The sequence below is a fragment of the Hypoxylon trugodes genome (assembly GCF_022578975.1).
Source record: "Hypoxylon trugodes strain CBS 135444 unplaced genomic scaffold F4822scaffold_3, whole genome shotgun sequence".
NCBI lineage: Eukaryota > Fungi > Ascomycota > Sordariomycetes > Xylariales > Hypoxylaceae > Hypoxylon > Hypoxylon trugodes.
In genome coordinates this window covers 2,863,974-2,876,449 of record NW_026250018.1, presented here as the reverse complement: position 1 = coordinate 2,876,449, position 12,476 = coordinate 2,863,974, and the positions used below count along the sequence as shown (strand labels likewise).

Genomic DNA, 12,476 nt, shown 5'->3' with positions numbered 1-12,476 from the left:
TAGGCCGGGTCCTAGTCCTTGTCGTACCCTCCCTAGGATATGCAGGCTCCGGATCCCCGTAGGCCGAAATGGACGTATTGCGTGTTGCCGCGACCCTCCCTGGAGAGGAGTCATTCCGGCGTTAGAACCATATGACCAGTGTTTAAGTAACTTAGCGGGGACGGGATTGGAGGGGCAGAGCAGGACGGGCAAATCCTGCGGTGCTTGGCACTAAAACTCGGAGGTTATGGCTCGATACGGAGCCATTGCGAGGTTATAGGGGCAAGTCGGGCTGCAGCGTTTCTTTCGAAGGAACGGCGGTCTATAGGTACGATTGACCGAGTATAATAGAGCAAAGTAAGATATTGTGTCCTTCGAATTATAACATTTTGACGTCTCTTGGCCTCATCTTGGTGTGGTCTTGAGGTCGTTTGATTTGTTGGGCGATGAAGTAGGGAATAGGTACCTACTAATGTTCATGCAGCTGCTGTAGGATAGGGAAATGCTAGTTTGCCTTTGTGCAACGTGAGCACTACATGTATGCAGGATATTCGGGAGTACCCTTTTTTGAAAGGTACAAAGGGGGGGGGTTCATTTGTAGTCATTCGTACGTGTATGGTCAGGATGATGGTAAGGGTGATGTTGTTAGGTCTTGTTCCCCGCATCGATTCGGGCGGCCAGGAGGGTAAAAAGTTGAAAAGATTGGTGGAATTGGTGGAATTGGTAGGATCGATAGTAGCCTACCTGGCGACCCTGGGTGCCTACCCGCTGGACTGATCAATAGGAATAGCAGGTTACACTGCCTAGGTATGCCTGGGCTAGAAACTCTACCTTCTAAGGTTAGGCTAGCTACCTAGGTCGCAACTAGGTACCCTATCCGGGTGGGACGGCCCGTGGAACTAATTTAGACTTGCCAATCTAAAGAACCTACTAAGTACAATGCAATGAAGCTATAAGCTAGAAAGTCAATTAGATAGGGTTACAATATAAGATAGAATTAAAAAAGATATGTAGTAGAAAAATGTATCATATATATGTATGAATATATTTGAGACCTCAAGAACAGAGCTAGATAATTAGCTCATACCCCCCAGACGACAATGTTGTTCTCCAAAATCCCACTCAGATTTTATAACGTTCTGGACCTGAGAGCTTTGGGGGTATAACCGAACGCCTTCAAAGTTGTACAGCAAAAGACTCCTCCGCCCACTGTGTAGGATCCGTACATAAAACAATGTAATCCAGTCTCGGCTCTTCCCAGCCAGTGGCTAAAACTCCATGATATAAAAATCGCACAGGGGGTATATAAAGTCCATGAATCAATCTTTTCCAGCATGGTTGGCATGCCGCCACCCGCAAACAAACGCCCGAACCGACCAACCCGTGATTCGACAAAAAGAAAAAGAAAAAGAAAATAGTTATAAATTAAACCAGAAAGGAAAATGTAGTGGCTGTATACTAAAACAGAGACTGTACTATAGTATAGAATTGCAAATGTGTTTATTCCCAGGCTTCTTCGACGTCCCAAAGCCGGAGGTGATCCAACTGGCCAGAGTCGGAATAGCGTCTCGATGGGAGATCTGTTCTTGGATTAATAGACGCTGAACTGCGATCCTCATAAGCGCCCTCAAATTGAGCCGAGGGCAAATTGGCGGCCTGGTCTTTCCACCACAAATGGAGGACATCCTGTTGCCATCTATCGACGTTAAGAACTTTCAGACGGGTATGAAAAGTGGACCATAGTAGTTCAGCTTCCATAGGTGAAACATGAAGTTTATGAAGTAACCATCGGTTGATATAACCTTTCTTATCTCCGTCGCCGGCTTCTTCAAGTAGTGAATGAATGTTGACTTCGCGAGCTGCTTCATCTATGTGTTTCTGGCGAGATGGCATTTTGGGTGGAAGTGACAGGGTCATTCGAAGCGATTGTTTGGCTGTCATCGGAAACCTCTCCAACAAATGCGCAGGATTAGATAATAGCTTTGGAAAAATAGGATGTGCCAGCGTCGTGGGTCGTTCTTTGGAAAAAGTTCTGTCAAAAAGCCCATCTCCAAGATGGATATCGTCTGTGTGGACGGGATTGAACCCAAACCCTGCCTCTTGAAATGGCGTGTTTCTGGGCATAACTCGCCTCTCGCGACATTCATTTTCCAATTTCATAGCTTCCTTCGTGTAATGATCAATGTCGAAAAGTGCCGTCCGTTCCAGATTTTCATAATCCTGCAGCATCCCGATATCGTCTTCCGACATTACTCCCAATCGCTTGAGTTCCAGGGCCCGTCTCTTCCCCGCGTCGCCATACTTCTCTAACAATTCAATACTTTCAGGAGATAACAAATGAGATTTTCCTGCGCTTAATGCTTTCCTTTTCATCTGGGTATTCACCAAAAGCTCCTTGGCTAGCTGTATATTCCGGGATGCCTCTCGGAGTTCCTCGAAAAGTGGATGGATATCCTCCGGGCGATCGCCTGTAATTCCTCGTAGTACAGAGTTCTCCGAAGTCTCGGAGCAATTATCATTATTAGATTCGTCATCAGATGCGGTGCTGTCCATACCCGCGGCGACTGTATAGAATCTTTGTTCTTCTATCTCCAACTCGGCCTCGCCGTGTTGAAGCTCGTCAAGCATATCATCGAAACGATGTTCCGCTTCTTGACACCTAAGCTGAGCATCTTGCATGCCCTTAAAAAGTTGATATAAATGTGGATTATTTGGAAGCATACCCTGCACTGCAGTCATAAAGGCAAGACTGGCTTCGTCTTTGACATGGCGCAAGTCCTGGAGTTGGGTCCTTTTGTGGCGGATGCCATCAAATATTTCCCAGAGATTTGTCCTTCGATCCCTGAGTTTAGAGTAATGTCCTGCCAATCGCTGAACGCTACGGGAAACACGGCTAGACACGTCGTCGTCATCATCATCGTCATCATCGTCAAAACTAAGTAAACCAGATTGATTGTCTTCCTCGTCATCGCTTGCGTCGCTTTCCATTTCAAATCCTCTCCAAATATGCGGCCTGAACCTAGATTCCCCAGAACCAGAGAGGCCTTTTCGTCCAGATATGATTTCATCGATGCCATGCGATACGGGTTGTGGTTGTTGACCTGATGATAGACGAAAGCGATTCGAGGAATTTTGCGGGTCCTGGGAATAGTTGACACGAAGAGCATTAGAAATGAGCGACTCTCCTTGAGTCTGGGGCAGCGGCGGTGACTTCACGCGCCGAAAGCGAGCAGAAGGTGATTGGGATTTGCTTAAAGTCTGTTGGTGATGGACCAACCCAGACCCTTCGACAGCGGAAATAGTAGCGGCTAGCTTCTGCGGTAGACTCTTGGAGATACTAGAAGACGAATTTACAGAAGGGAGGACGGGAGGAAAATGCGGCCGGCGAGCGATACGGGCATGCGAAGTATCAGATGTAACGGACGAGTCGGAATCGTTATCTTCGGAATCAGTCCAGCCCTCGGACCCTGTCGTTAACGTACGAGACATATCTAAGGGGGTATCTTCGGTAGACATGATGGATGCTTGACTACTAGACTCAGTAGAAAGACCGTGTACATCATTGTGGCAGGCATGTTCAAAAGGACGAGGTTCGAAGCTGTCGGGAAGAGCCAAAGTATTTCTGGCTAGATTTACAGAGCGACGGTCGAGACTGGCAGCCATTTAGAGTCTGTCATCTGGCAAATTTGGAGCGGCATCGTTAATTAATAAATGAATAAATAGAGGGAAGTTTTAGTTATTAAAGATGAGGCTGTTGTTATTTTCTATGGACGAGAATTGATAGGTAAGCAGGTGACGCGGAAGTGATGCGAGAGGGTGTTTTGATGCAGGTGAAGGAGTTAGGTAGGGCAAAGGAAAAATAATAATAACACAGAGAGAAAAAACATAAAGTGAGACTCGCCGCGCTGACTCGATGGTTAGTTACACAAGCCCACTTCCTGTGCCGCTGTAGCTGCGTGGTACCTAAAAAGTTACCTTACCTATTGGCGTTATTTGGGGGGGTTATTTAGCACGTGGCGGTTGCCGAAACTTACTATATCCCAGTAAAAATCCAAAGGTAAAATAAGGCCACCTACCCAGCTACCTAGGTACCCAGGCAGGCACCTTACTCTTAGCCATCTTAGCTGGGCAGTATCTCCCGATCCCGATGCCCCCCGGGTCAACTAAAAATATGCCCCTTCTAGCTAACCTGATGCTAACCTAATTATGGTTTAATGGGCTTAATCAACGGACCGGGTTTACTTTAGAGTTGGCGTAAATTCGGTGGTTTATGCCATTTCTATCCCAAAGTGGGCGAAGTCCCGTTTTACAGAGTGCCTAGATACCAAAATACATGTGTTAGTATCCACCGTATAAGTCGAGATCCATCGCTTTTACATCCATTCATCTCCATACAATCCACCAGTCCACCACTGTGCAGTCCACATACATCCATACTACATATTATGGAGGTACAATACCCGCCGAGTCTGCGAGTACGTACATGTCTACATACCTACATCGTGGGCGAATGAATTATTAAGACATCCGATGTAGCTTCGAGACCCCACGGGCTATACGACGTCGCCCAAGGCAAAAAAGAAACTCCCTTGCCCATCCATGTTCACGTCCGCAGCCGATCGCCCACTTGACATTCTTACAATTTAGAAACAAGTACACAAGATGGGCAATACTTGTTAAAGAGCCTCATCTTGTCATCCCACATGCGGTCTGGCTAACTCCTCACGCATCCTTACGCACTACAGCAACTCCCTACGCACCCCTTCTCCGGTTCTCGCACACCCCCCCCTAACCTCCCCCCTACCCGGGCTACCTGGACCTGTCTTCGGCCGTGGGGTGTGTGTCGTTTGGGAACATGGAGAATGGATCCGTCCTTTGCATATTGCTGCATCGCTAGCTACATCGTTGGCTAGGCCATTTGCGGCTGCTACAACGTACTCTGCAGTAGTGTTAGTGGACATACCAAGGTCACGCCAAGTGGCTGCCGCTTGATGGTCCACGATGGATCTTTTGATCCCTTTCGTCGGGTTGCAGAGGTTTAGAGCTGCCTCCCCTTGTCGAAAAGCAAAAATTGGACCCTGGGAAGACCCAGACTCTCACTCACTCTCACTTACCCATTGACTGAACGGAGTTTTACTTGCTTGCTTGTTCATTCATTCTCTCATACCCTCTTCCTTTTAAGAGTAGCGAAGTAATAAGATCCTAGACGGAAAAGAGAGGATAATAAGAAGACAAGAGGTGGGCCGGGTCGTCAGGGGAGTGATGATAAGAGCGCACCACACCCCCTCTTCCATTTCCACCATGCCATGCTAACCTAGGGTAGTCGGTCTTCTTTTTATTTTACAATAATATTATTGTTGTATGTCGCTTTCCGTCGCGACAGTATGTCTCGGTTCTCTTTTGTGTTCCCATCTTGATCATTGACCGCTCATCCAGCTTGTCCGCCTTTGCCGTCTCTCTCTCTCTATTCTCCTTTATTCTCTGTCTCTGTCTCTATCTCTCTCACTCTCCTCCGGCTTCGTTCTTGTCCTTGTCTTCGGCTCGCTTTTCGACCCAGTCCTCGATGCGGGTTCATCCCCATTTATCTTCATCTGAATGTTGTTGTTCCCTTATCTGGAAAGCCCTAAGAGAACCACATCCACATCCATCTGTTATACAAATACAATATACAAACACCGAGGTTGCAGCCATTACCATCCCTTCCCATGATTGGCTGCCCACCCAAGCCTACATGATAGTCTCTGCCTACCTTAACCTGGGATTTCAACTTCCAATTCTAGGTCACCTACGAACCCTGACCTGTCCATCTTCCCATTCCCACATCGTCGACGCTATTTGATTCTTGCGAGGTCATTGCATCTCTATTTTTGCCCTTTGTCGGGAAGTTATTGGGGGCCAATGACCTTTTAGCCAACTACATCACGAGGCATAAAGTGACTGCGAGCTGTCAAATCAGATAGATTACCTCCGTCCCCAGGGACACTTTTTTTGACGGGTTGGCGTAGTGTGTGTGCAGCAAAGTTGTCCCACACTCCCTTGACCGTCTTCTCTACCAAAGCCGGCCTTATGGCAAGCTTAGGATATCTTTAAAAAAGACGAGAAAAAAACAGAAAAACATCTGTGACAGAGCCGCATAACTAATTTAAGGCTCGGTTCGCATCTTCGCGTTTATCTTCTTCTCCCGGTCTGCTCGTGAATGCTGCCGCTACCCACGGCCCGGATATTGCGCGCGCGTTCCTTTGCGTATTGACCTTGCCCCCCAATGAGAAATTAAGCCACAAAATGTCACAATGCAAAAGTCGAAACATAAGCAAAAGTCGTCGCGCCCTTGGAGTGAGCACAAGTGGAGTGAACCCAAGTGGCACGACCAGTATCAACAATGGTATTTGGAACGAGAAGACCGGAACGGTACGTCTTTCTGGTGTTCCGCATATCCCTCGGCTCGGTGCGTACTGACCAGCCATCCATTAGGTACCATAGAGTATAAATGGGTTGAGCCAAACTCCCCCAGCACCCAAGATCAAAGTATTCCACGGTCCGATCATACCATTGACGATCTAGCGGGAGGAGTCCAGAACCTAAGTGTCAACCAAGGCGTCTATGACTCGGGCCAATCCTTCGACTACGGAAACCACCACGCCGCTACTGTCGACCATGCTAGCTATACCCTCGATACACGCCAACCTCAAGACTCAAGCTACATTGACCACGTGCAGACACAACAGCCAAACGACAAAGGAAAGGGGAAACTACCAGAGGTCGAGCAACTTAACCAGTATGGTAATACTTCGCTTGGTAGCAACCCATCCCAAGTTTCCGATGGGGTGCCGTTAACGACAAACAACTATAATCAAGGGACGCAGCCGCAATGTGAGGCTTGTTTTAAGATATCACACTATGGAAATATGCTAATCATTTTCTAGACACTAATCCTGGTTATATGGCGGTCGACGGCACTACAGCTCACGCATCTATAAATAGTGTAGAACCACAAGTGAACAATTATGAGCCGGAGGAAACACAATCTCTCGATGAAGATGCATATAATGAGGCTATCCGCCGGAGCCGCAATGAGTATTATGGGACACAAACCGCGGGCGAGCCGTCATATTCTGCATCCATAGCAGGCACAGCTAGTACCTCATCATCTTGGCCGACTGCTGCTGTTGATCCTAATGCTTACGAACTAAGTTAGTGATTCGCCAAAACTTCGAAACTCAGTTACTAATGCGTCAAGATAGATCCGCCGCTAGTTAATGGAGAGGACGTACAGACACCTCGTGGTGGCTCACCAGTCCCAGTAGCAATTCCGGCCGCTCCATCCTACTCTAATTATATCCAAGGGACGCCAGGGGAAGAAGAGGTATTGGATAGTAGTGAGTTCCCCCTCTTCTTGTGGCACTACACAAGTTGCTAATCAGCCAATAGGATACAGAGTTGAACATTCTGGGAGATTCCAGCCGGGCGAGGTGAGTAGACCCGGCTTTACATATACTTAATGAGTGCTAATGTTGTCAATTAGGTGTTCAAGATCCTTTGGTCAGAGCCCCTCGGTCAAGTCGGCCAAGCTGGCGGTGATGATCCCATATCCGATATAACAAAAAGGAGAACTGCAGGTGGTAATAAATTTTACATTGGTTTCCGCAGGTTCATCATTGTAACGACTGATGAAAGCCATCATAGCACATGCGTGTAAGTATACTTCCAGACACGATTTTATTACAGCCCACTCACAAATATAGACCTATCTTGACGTATGATCGACGAGGGTGCTTGAAGAAAGGAGTAAGACCCAACAAGCATGGAATCATATACATGGCGGGAACCAAGCCTAAACTCTTAAAGAATGAACCCGAACTCGGGTTCCCCCCTGTAGCGCTTCAAGTCTACGCAGAGGGCGAGATGCTTGCTAGGGAGTCTCGGGTGAACTATTCTAAATTGGTTACCATCGAGCACAACGTCAAAGTCTTTTTCATCGGATCAATTACTGGTGACGATTTCGACAATGTTCGCTACGCGGTTAATGAATGCTGGAACAAGAAGATGCATCGTTCATCAAGGAAAACCAGGAGATGAGCGTTCCTGGCCTCGACAAAATACAGCTCCCACGTCACGTTCTTCTATGGCCTACAGCCACCCGCGGTGTCGGAAGGCGCCCATCCTATATATATATACGTTTTAAGGAGTTTACTTCATAGCGCTATCCCTTCTCGTTGGTGGTTGTCTACTAAGAGACTGGATAGCGTAGTAACCTCCCCAACAAATCACGTTTTATTTCTAACGACACGCCGTTTGCCATCGCATCCACATTCCTATACGACATTTCACGTTATAGAGACTTGGAAAACAGCACACTGGTACGCGAGGACCAACAAGCATAAGTGTTAGCTTCTTGCTTTGGTTTCCATTCTTCACGACTCCCCTGCTAGGTTCGGGCAGGACATGCATTTCGGCAAAAAGGGGCACTTACAAAAACCGGACAGAATGACGTACGAATCTTAACGGAATCTCTACGACGTTACGATATTTTTCTCTTATAATTTGGAATAGCTGGAAAATGAATCAGTTTATGAGCTCTGGTTGTCTAAATCATCATCTTCATTCCTTTTTTCTTGTGATTCCTAGAGTCCATGGTTTGGTCATTGGACTTACTTGGGTCATATCTTATGTTATTTCTAATGACATTTGCCTTAATAATCCAACTACGCAAAAAATGCAATCTTACGATATTATACCCAAGCTATTCCAACTACCTACATAGTGCTGCTCTCAGATATGTCTTACCTATGCTTAAGACGTAGGATATTCTATCAATATAATTGATTTTTTCCGACTCTACTACTCGTCAGTGATATAAACGCTCATCACCTTGCCATGTCAATTTTAGTATACGGTGTAGAGATCACATCACGAAGCTATATGTTTCACATATTACGTTGACATCCTTTATTGTCGATGATCGTGGTTATCCTCTATCTACCTAATTGCATTACGAACAACGCCATCAAAAGTAGAGCAAACCCCCACATAATGCCCTAAACCGAAGCAAGGCAGAAAACGCCGTTTGTGTCATCCCATTGAATGTCTCGCGTAGAGAATGTGATGTGGGCTTTGCTTCATTGGTGTTGTAGATACATGCGTGTTTCGTCTCGTCCATAAAATTGATACATCCATCCGTTTATCCATCCATTTGTGCGTAGAAACTAAAAGCAATCACAGCTAAAAAGGCACACCTATTAAAATGATGAAAAGTCCCTATAGATAAGAGGTTGGTTCTTTTCTCGTAGTACACACCATTTCCATGAACCTCATATTATGATGTATGCATATCTTCGTTGCGAATGCCTTGACCTCTTAAGAAACTCTCCTTGGACCCAACTCCCCATAAATCTTTTAATCCCGTCGATACTTCCCAGCACCTCTCTTCTTCCTCTTCTCCTCGGCGTAGTCACTGCTCGCCACGGTACTAGTACCACCACTACCACTTCCGCTCACCGTGCTAGGAGAAATACCCGGGATGACGTGGTGGTACGACTTAGTGCCTGTATCGCTCTCCGTGGGGGCCTCGCTACCACTTACAGCGCTAGGAGCCCAGCCGCCAGGCGCAGGTAGGTAACGACCGTTATTAGTAGCTTCGCCAACGGCATTAGGTGTTTCCTCCTCGATAACCGACGCCGAGACTTCGCTCGCAGCAGCACGGCGGTGGTTACTATGACTAGCCGCAGCACGCTGGAAACTAAAGTTCCTCCTCACATCCCCACCACTGCTACCACCTGAACGACTCTTCTCCTCCCTCTGCAATCGCCTAGCCTCCGCACGCAGACGTTCATTCTCACGATCAGCCGTTCGGTCCGCCGTGCTGTAAACCTTGCGAATACCACCACCTCTGCTCCTGCTTTCCTTCTCCTTCGTCGGGGTATTAGTTGGCGTGCTCTGGCGATTACTCAAAAGATCACTACCAGCGCTAGTCGAGTTATCCGGTGCCGTAGATCCGTCCCAAGTACTTCCCTCGCTTTCTTTATTGATACCACCAACACGCGCGGCTTTTTCGTGGCGGTAAGCTCGGAGATGGTCTTTCGCTTCGGCCTCGGCTTCTTCGTCGACTAGGACTCCGTCTTCGCCGACGCGGCGGCTGTTGCTGGTTTTTTCGCGGTTGCGGCGGTCCTTTTTCTTTTCTCGTTCACGTTCCTTGCGCTCACGCTTTTGACGGCGTTTTTCGCGTGCGCTGAGGTCGGATGCGCCCGCCGTGATACCAGTGAGTGTGCTACCTGTGTCGCCGGAGATCTGGGTTAAACCGCCGGTATACTCAGTCGGGGCACCATCATCGACAACATCTTTATAGACTGATCCACCGCCTAGTTGTGTGGTAGGTGTAGCGCCGGAGAGTATAGTGCCGTTGGGACCCTTTCGTCGTAGAACCGTGGACTTGTAGTCATCCCAGTCGTTCTGGCGGAAGTGGAAACCGCCGTTCTTGGCCCAGAAGAAAAACCAGATACCAGTGCAGACGAAAGCCGCGCCGATCAAACCGAAGAGGACGAATACGAATGTGTTGTTGATGTTTTGCGGGTGCACGACGCCCTTGTTGGGGTCGACCTTTGGTGTCCCGTCGGAATTGGTATTGTCGTCGGATTTAGCATCGTCACGGGCTAAGAGGATGGAACGAGCGGCGAGAGGGCCAAGTTGCGAAAGAGCGGATGTTGCTTGGGAGGCCGCGGTCGAACCTGATGAACGTGTCGCGAGACCATGAGCTGAGGTGATTAGATTGCGGGCGTGTGCTGCTAAACTCGGCAGCAGAGGCGCCATCTTGGATTGCGAATGTGGATGCCAAATGCTAGATTCTGATTATCTGGGATGGAAATAGAATTGAAATGAAACTAGGTAAAAACAAGAGACTCGGCTGGTAGTTTGCTGGAAACCCAGCCAAGTCAATGTAAAAACGTATCTAATCAATTTCAATTTTCTCGCTGCAATCTGAAATGCATGAGATGAAATTGGTAGACGGATGGATTATTGTCGTTGACCACGTTACAGATTCGTTATTGTTGATTGTAACGGAAATGGGAGGAAAGGAAACTTGATGTGACTGGCAACAAACTGGTTGTCTGGTGGTTTCTATGGGTTTGTGGCATTGCCATGGAAATATGTGGCTGGGGAGGTTGGGCAAATGATGTCAAAAGTCAATAATTACCACTTGACCAGGCAACCCAAGTGGCTCCACTATAGCATCAGCTAAGCAACGGACCCACCGGGTTGGTCTATCGATAGGCGTCAAAAATACTTGTTTAAAGTACCCTTAATTCGTCCCAATTAGGATAGTGGGGTCAATCTCAATCTTCAGTTTGCTTCAAGAACACCCTCAGCTCTCTCCCGTCGGTCGCAGTGGGGCCCAAGAATAGGAGGGCAACCCGTTATCGTTAGGGAGCATTTTATTAATTCAAATACAACATTACATATCTTCAAGTATGTACTATTACTACATCTAACTACCACAAATACTACAAATACCATATTGGGCGGTATCAAGAAATTACCTCTTACACGTTGTTCACGTTGTGACTGTGACTGCAACTACAACTTCAACATACGACATCGCGATCAAAGCAAAGCAATTCAACGATTTAGAAACGCGATACTATTGGATGAGAATCTACTGCCGATTGCTTCGTCGACACGAACACGTTAGCGCCGAGGAACGAAACGAACCAACCGCACAGGTTATTTTCTCCTTATTTTTATTAGTTCTAATGGCCTAGATTGAAGGATTCGGTTCATGCGTAATTTCCCAGTATCATTACCCATTTACGAATCTGTTTCCGAAGCTTTCCGCCTTCGTATGGGATCATGATTATTATGATTGTGTTTATGATTATGGATACGCGTCTACGCACGCTCCAAGAGCTCATAAAACCCAATTGGTATCGCTAACCGCTTGAAAGGGGGTTTGGTGTTTACCAACGAATAAGCACTATCCACCTTGTCTGTCACGGAATGTCATCCGTTTTATTCTTATTAGGCAATATCAGTAATACAAGGCGAGATGAGATGATGGTGACGGAAAGAGACGAACGCATAAGTCAACGTTTCGAATTCACCCCTGAGTGTGGAAGGTCGATCTGTAACTTGACAACTTAAGTCCGCGACGATATGATTGAATGTCTACAAGCGCCGATTCATCCTATTACCACTAGCCTGGACAAACGAACCTATTGGTTGTTCCAGTAGCTCGGAACCAGCAGAAGCTTTAGAAGCTTTTTTTTGCTTGGACTCTGGGCATCCTTGGAACAGCGGGTAGCTTCCTACTTTTCCTCAGAATAGAAATCTTAGATACCCACCGGAGTTACTAGAGGTCTACTAAGTGTTTGCATGAACGTACATATATATGTATAGAGAAGTAGACTATACGGAATTTCATTACGGCATAATTAAGGTGGCCGTTTCGAGTATGCTACAACTCCGACGAGCTTCTATGTATAAGCAGCTTATCCATTCCGGCTACG

At 47.1% G+C, this 12,476-nt stretch overlaps 4 protein-coding genes across 4 annotated transcripts; 2 read left to right on the top strand and 2 right to left on the bottom strand.

The window, feature by feature from the left end:
• Positions 1–205: 205 nt before the first annotated feature.
• Positions 206–917, top strand: F4822DRAFT_396410 (uncharacterized protein). Its single transcript, XM_051457522.1, has one exon. The coding sequence runs from the start codon at positions 520–522 to the stop codon at positions 754–756; it is 237 nt and encodes a 78-aa protein (XP_051317105.1). The 5' UTR covers positions 206–519; the 3' UTR covers positions 757–917.
• A 36-nt stretch (positions 918–953) lies between these two features.
• Positions 954–3,870, bottom strand: F4822DRAFT_396409 (uncharacterized protein). Its single transcript, XM_051457521.1, has one exon. The coding sequence runs from the start codon at positions 3,640–3,642 to the stop codon at positions 1,480–1,482; it is 2,163 nt and encodes a 720-aa protein (XP_051317104.1). The 5' UTR covers positions 3,643–3,870; the 3' UTR covers positions 954–1,479.
• A 2,174-nt stretch (positions 3,871–6,044) lies between these two features.
• F4822DRAFT_182121 (uncharacterized protein) lies at positions 6,045–8,296 on the top strand. Its single transcript, XM_051453423.1, has 7 exons — positions 6,045–6,387; positions 6,451–6,849; positions 6,903–7,169; positions 7,221–7,355; positions 7,408–7,448; positions 7,502–7,671; positions 7,722–8,296. Exons 1-7 carry the CDS (start codon positions 6,270–6,272, stop codon positions 8,053–8,055), a joined length of 1,464 nt encoding a protein of 487 aa, XP_051317103.1. The 5' UTR covers positions 6,045–6,269; the 3' UTR covers positions 8,056–8,296.
• A 532-nt stretch (positions 8,297–8,828) lies between these two features.
• F4822DRAFT_396406 (uncharacterized protein) lies at positions 8,829–11,131 on the bottom strand. Its single transcript, XM_051457520.1, has one exon. The coding sequence runs from the start codon at positions 10,780–10,782 to the stop codon at positions 9,373–9,375; it is 1,410 nt and encodes a 469-aa protein (XP_051317102.1). The 5' UTR covers positions 10,783–11,131; the 3' UTR covers positions 8,829–9,372.
• Positions 11,132–12,476: the final 1,345 nt, after the last annotated feature.

Excerpts from the sequence above, each read along its gene's own strand:
- F4822DRAFT_396410 (XM_051457522.1), top strand. The coding sequence starts at position 520 with ATGCAGGATATTCGGGAGTACCCTTTTTTGAAAGGTACAAAGGGGGGG.
- F4822DRAFT_182121 (XM_051453423.1), top strand. The coding sequence starts at position 6,270 with ATGCAAAAGTCGAAACATAAGCAAAAGTCGTCGCGCCCTTGGAGTGAG. Across the intron at positions 6,850-6,902 it reads TCAAGGGACGCAGCCGCAAT|ACACTAATCCTGGTTATATG; the intron begins GTGAGGCTTGTT and ends ATCATTTTCTAG. Across the intron at positions 7,449-7,501 it reads GGAGATTCCAGCCGGGCGAG|GTGTTCAAGATCCTTTGGTC; the intron begins GTGAGTAGACCC and ends GTTGTCAATTAG.
- F4822DRAFT_396406 (XM_051457520.1), bottom strand. The coding sequence starts at position 10,782 with ATGGCGCCTCTGCTGCCGAGTTTAGCAGCACACGCCCGCAATCTAATC.
- F4822DRAFT_396409 (XM_051457521.1), bottom strand. The coding sequence starts at position 3,642 with ATGGCTGCCAGTCTCGACCGTCGCTCTGTAAATCTAGCCAGAAATACT.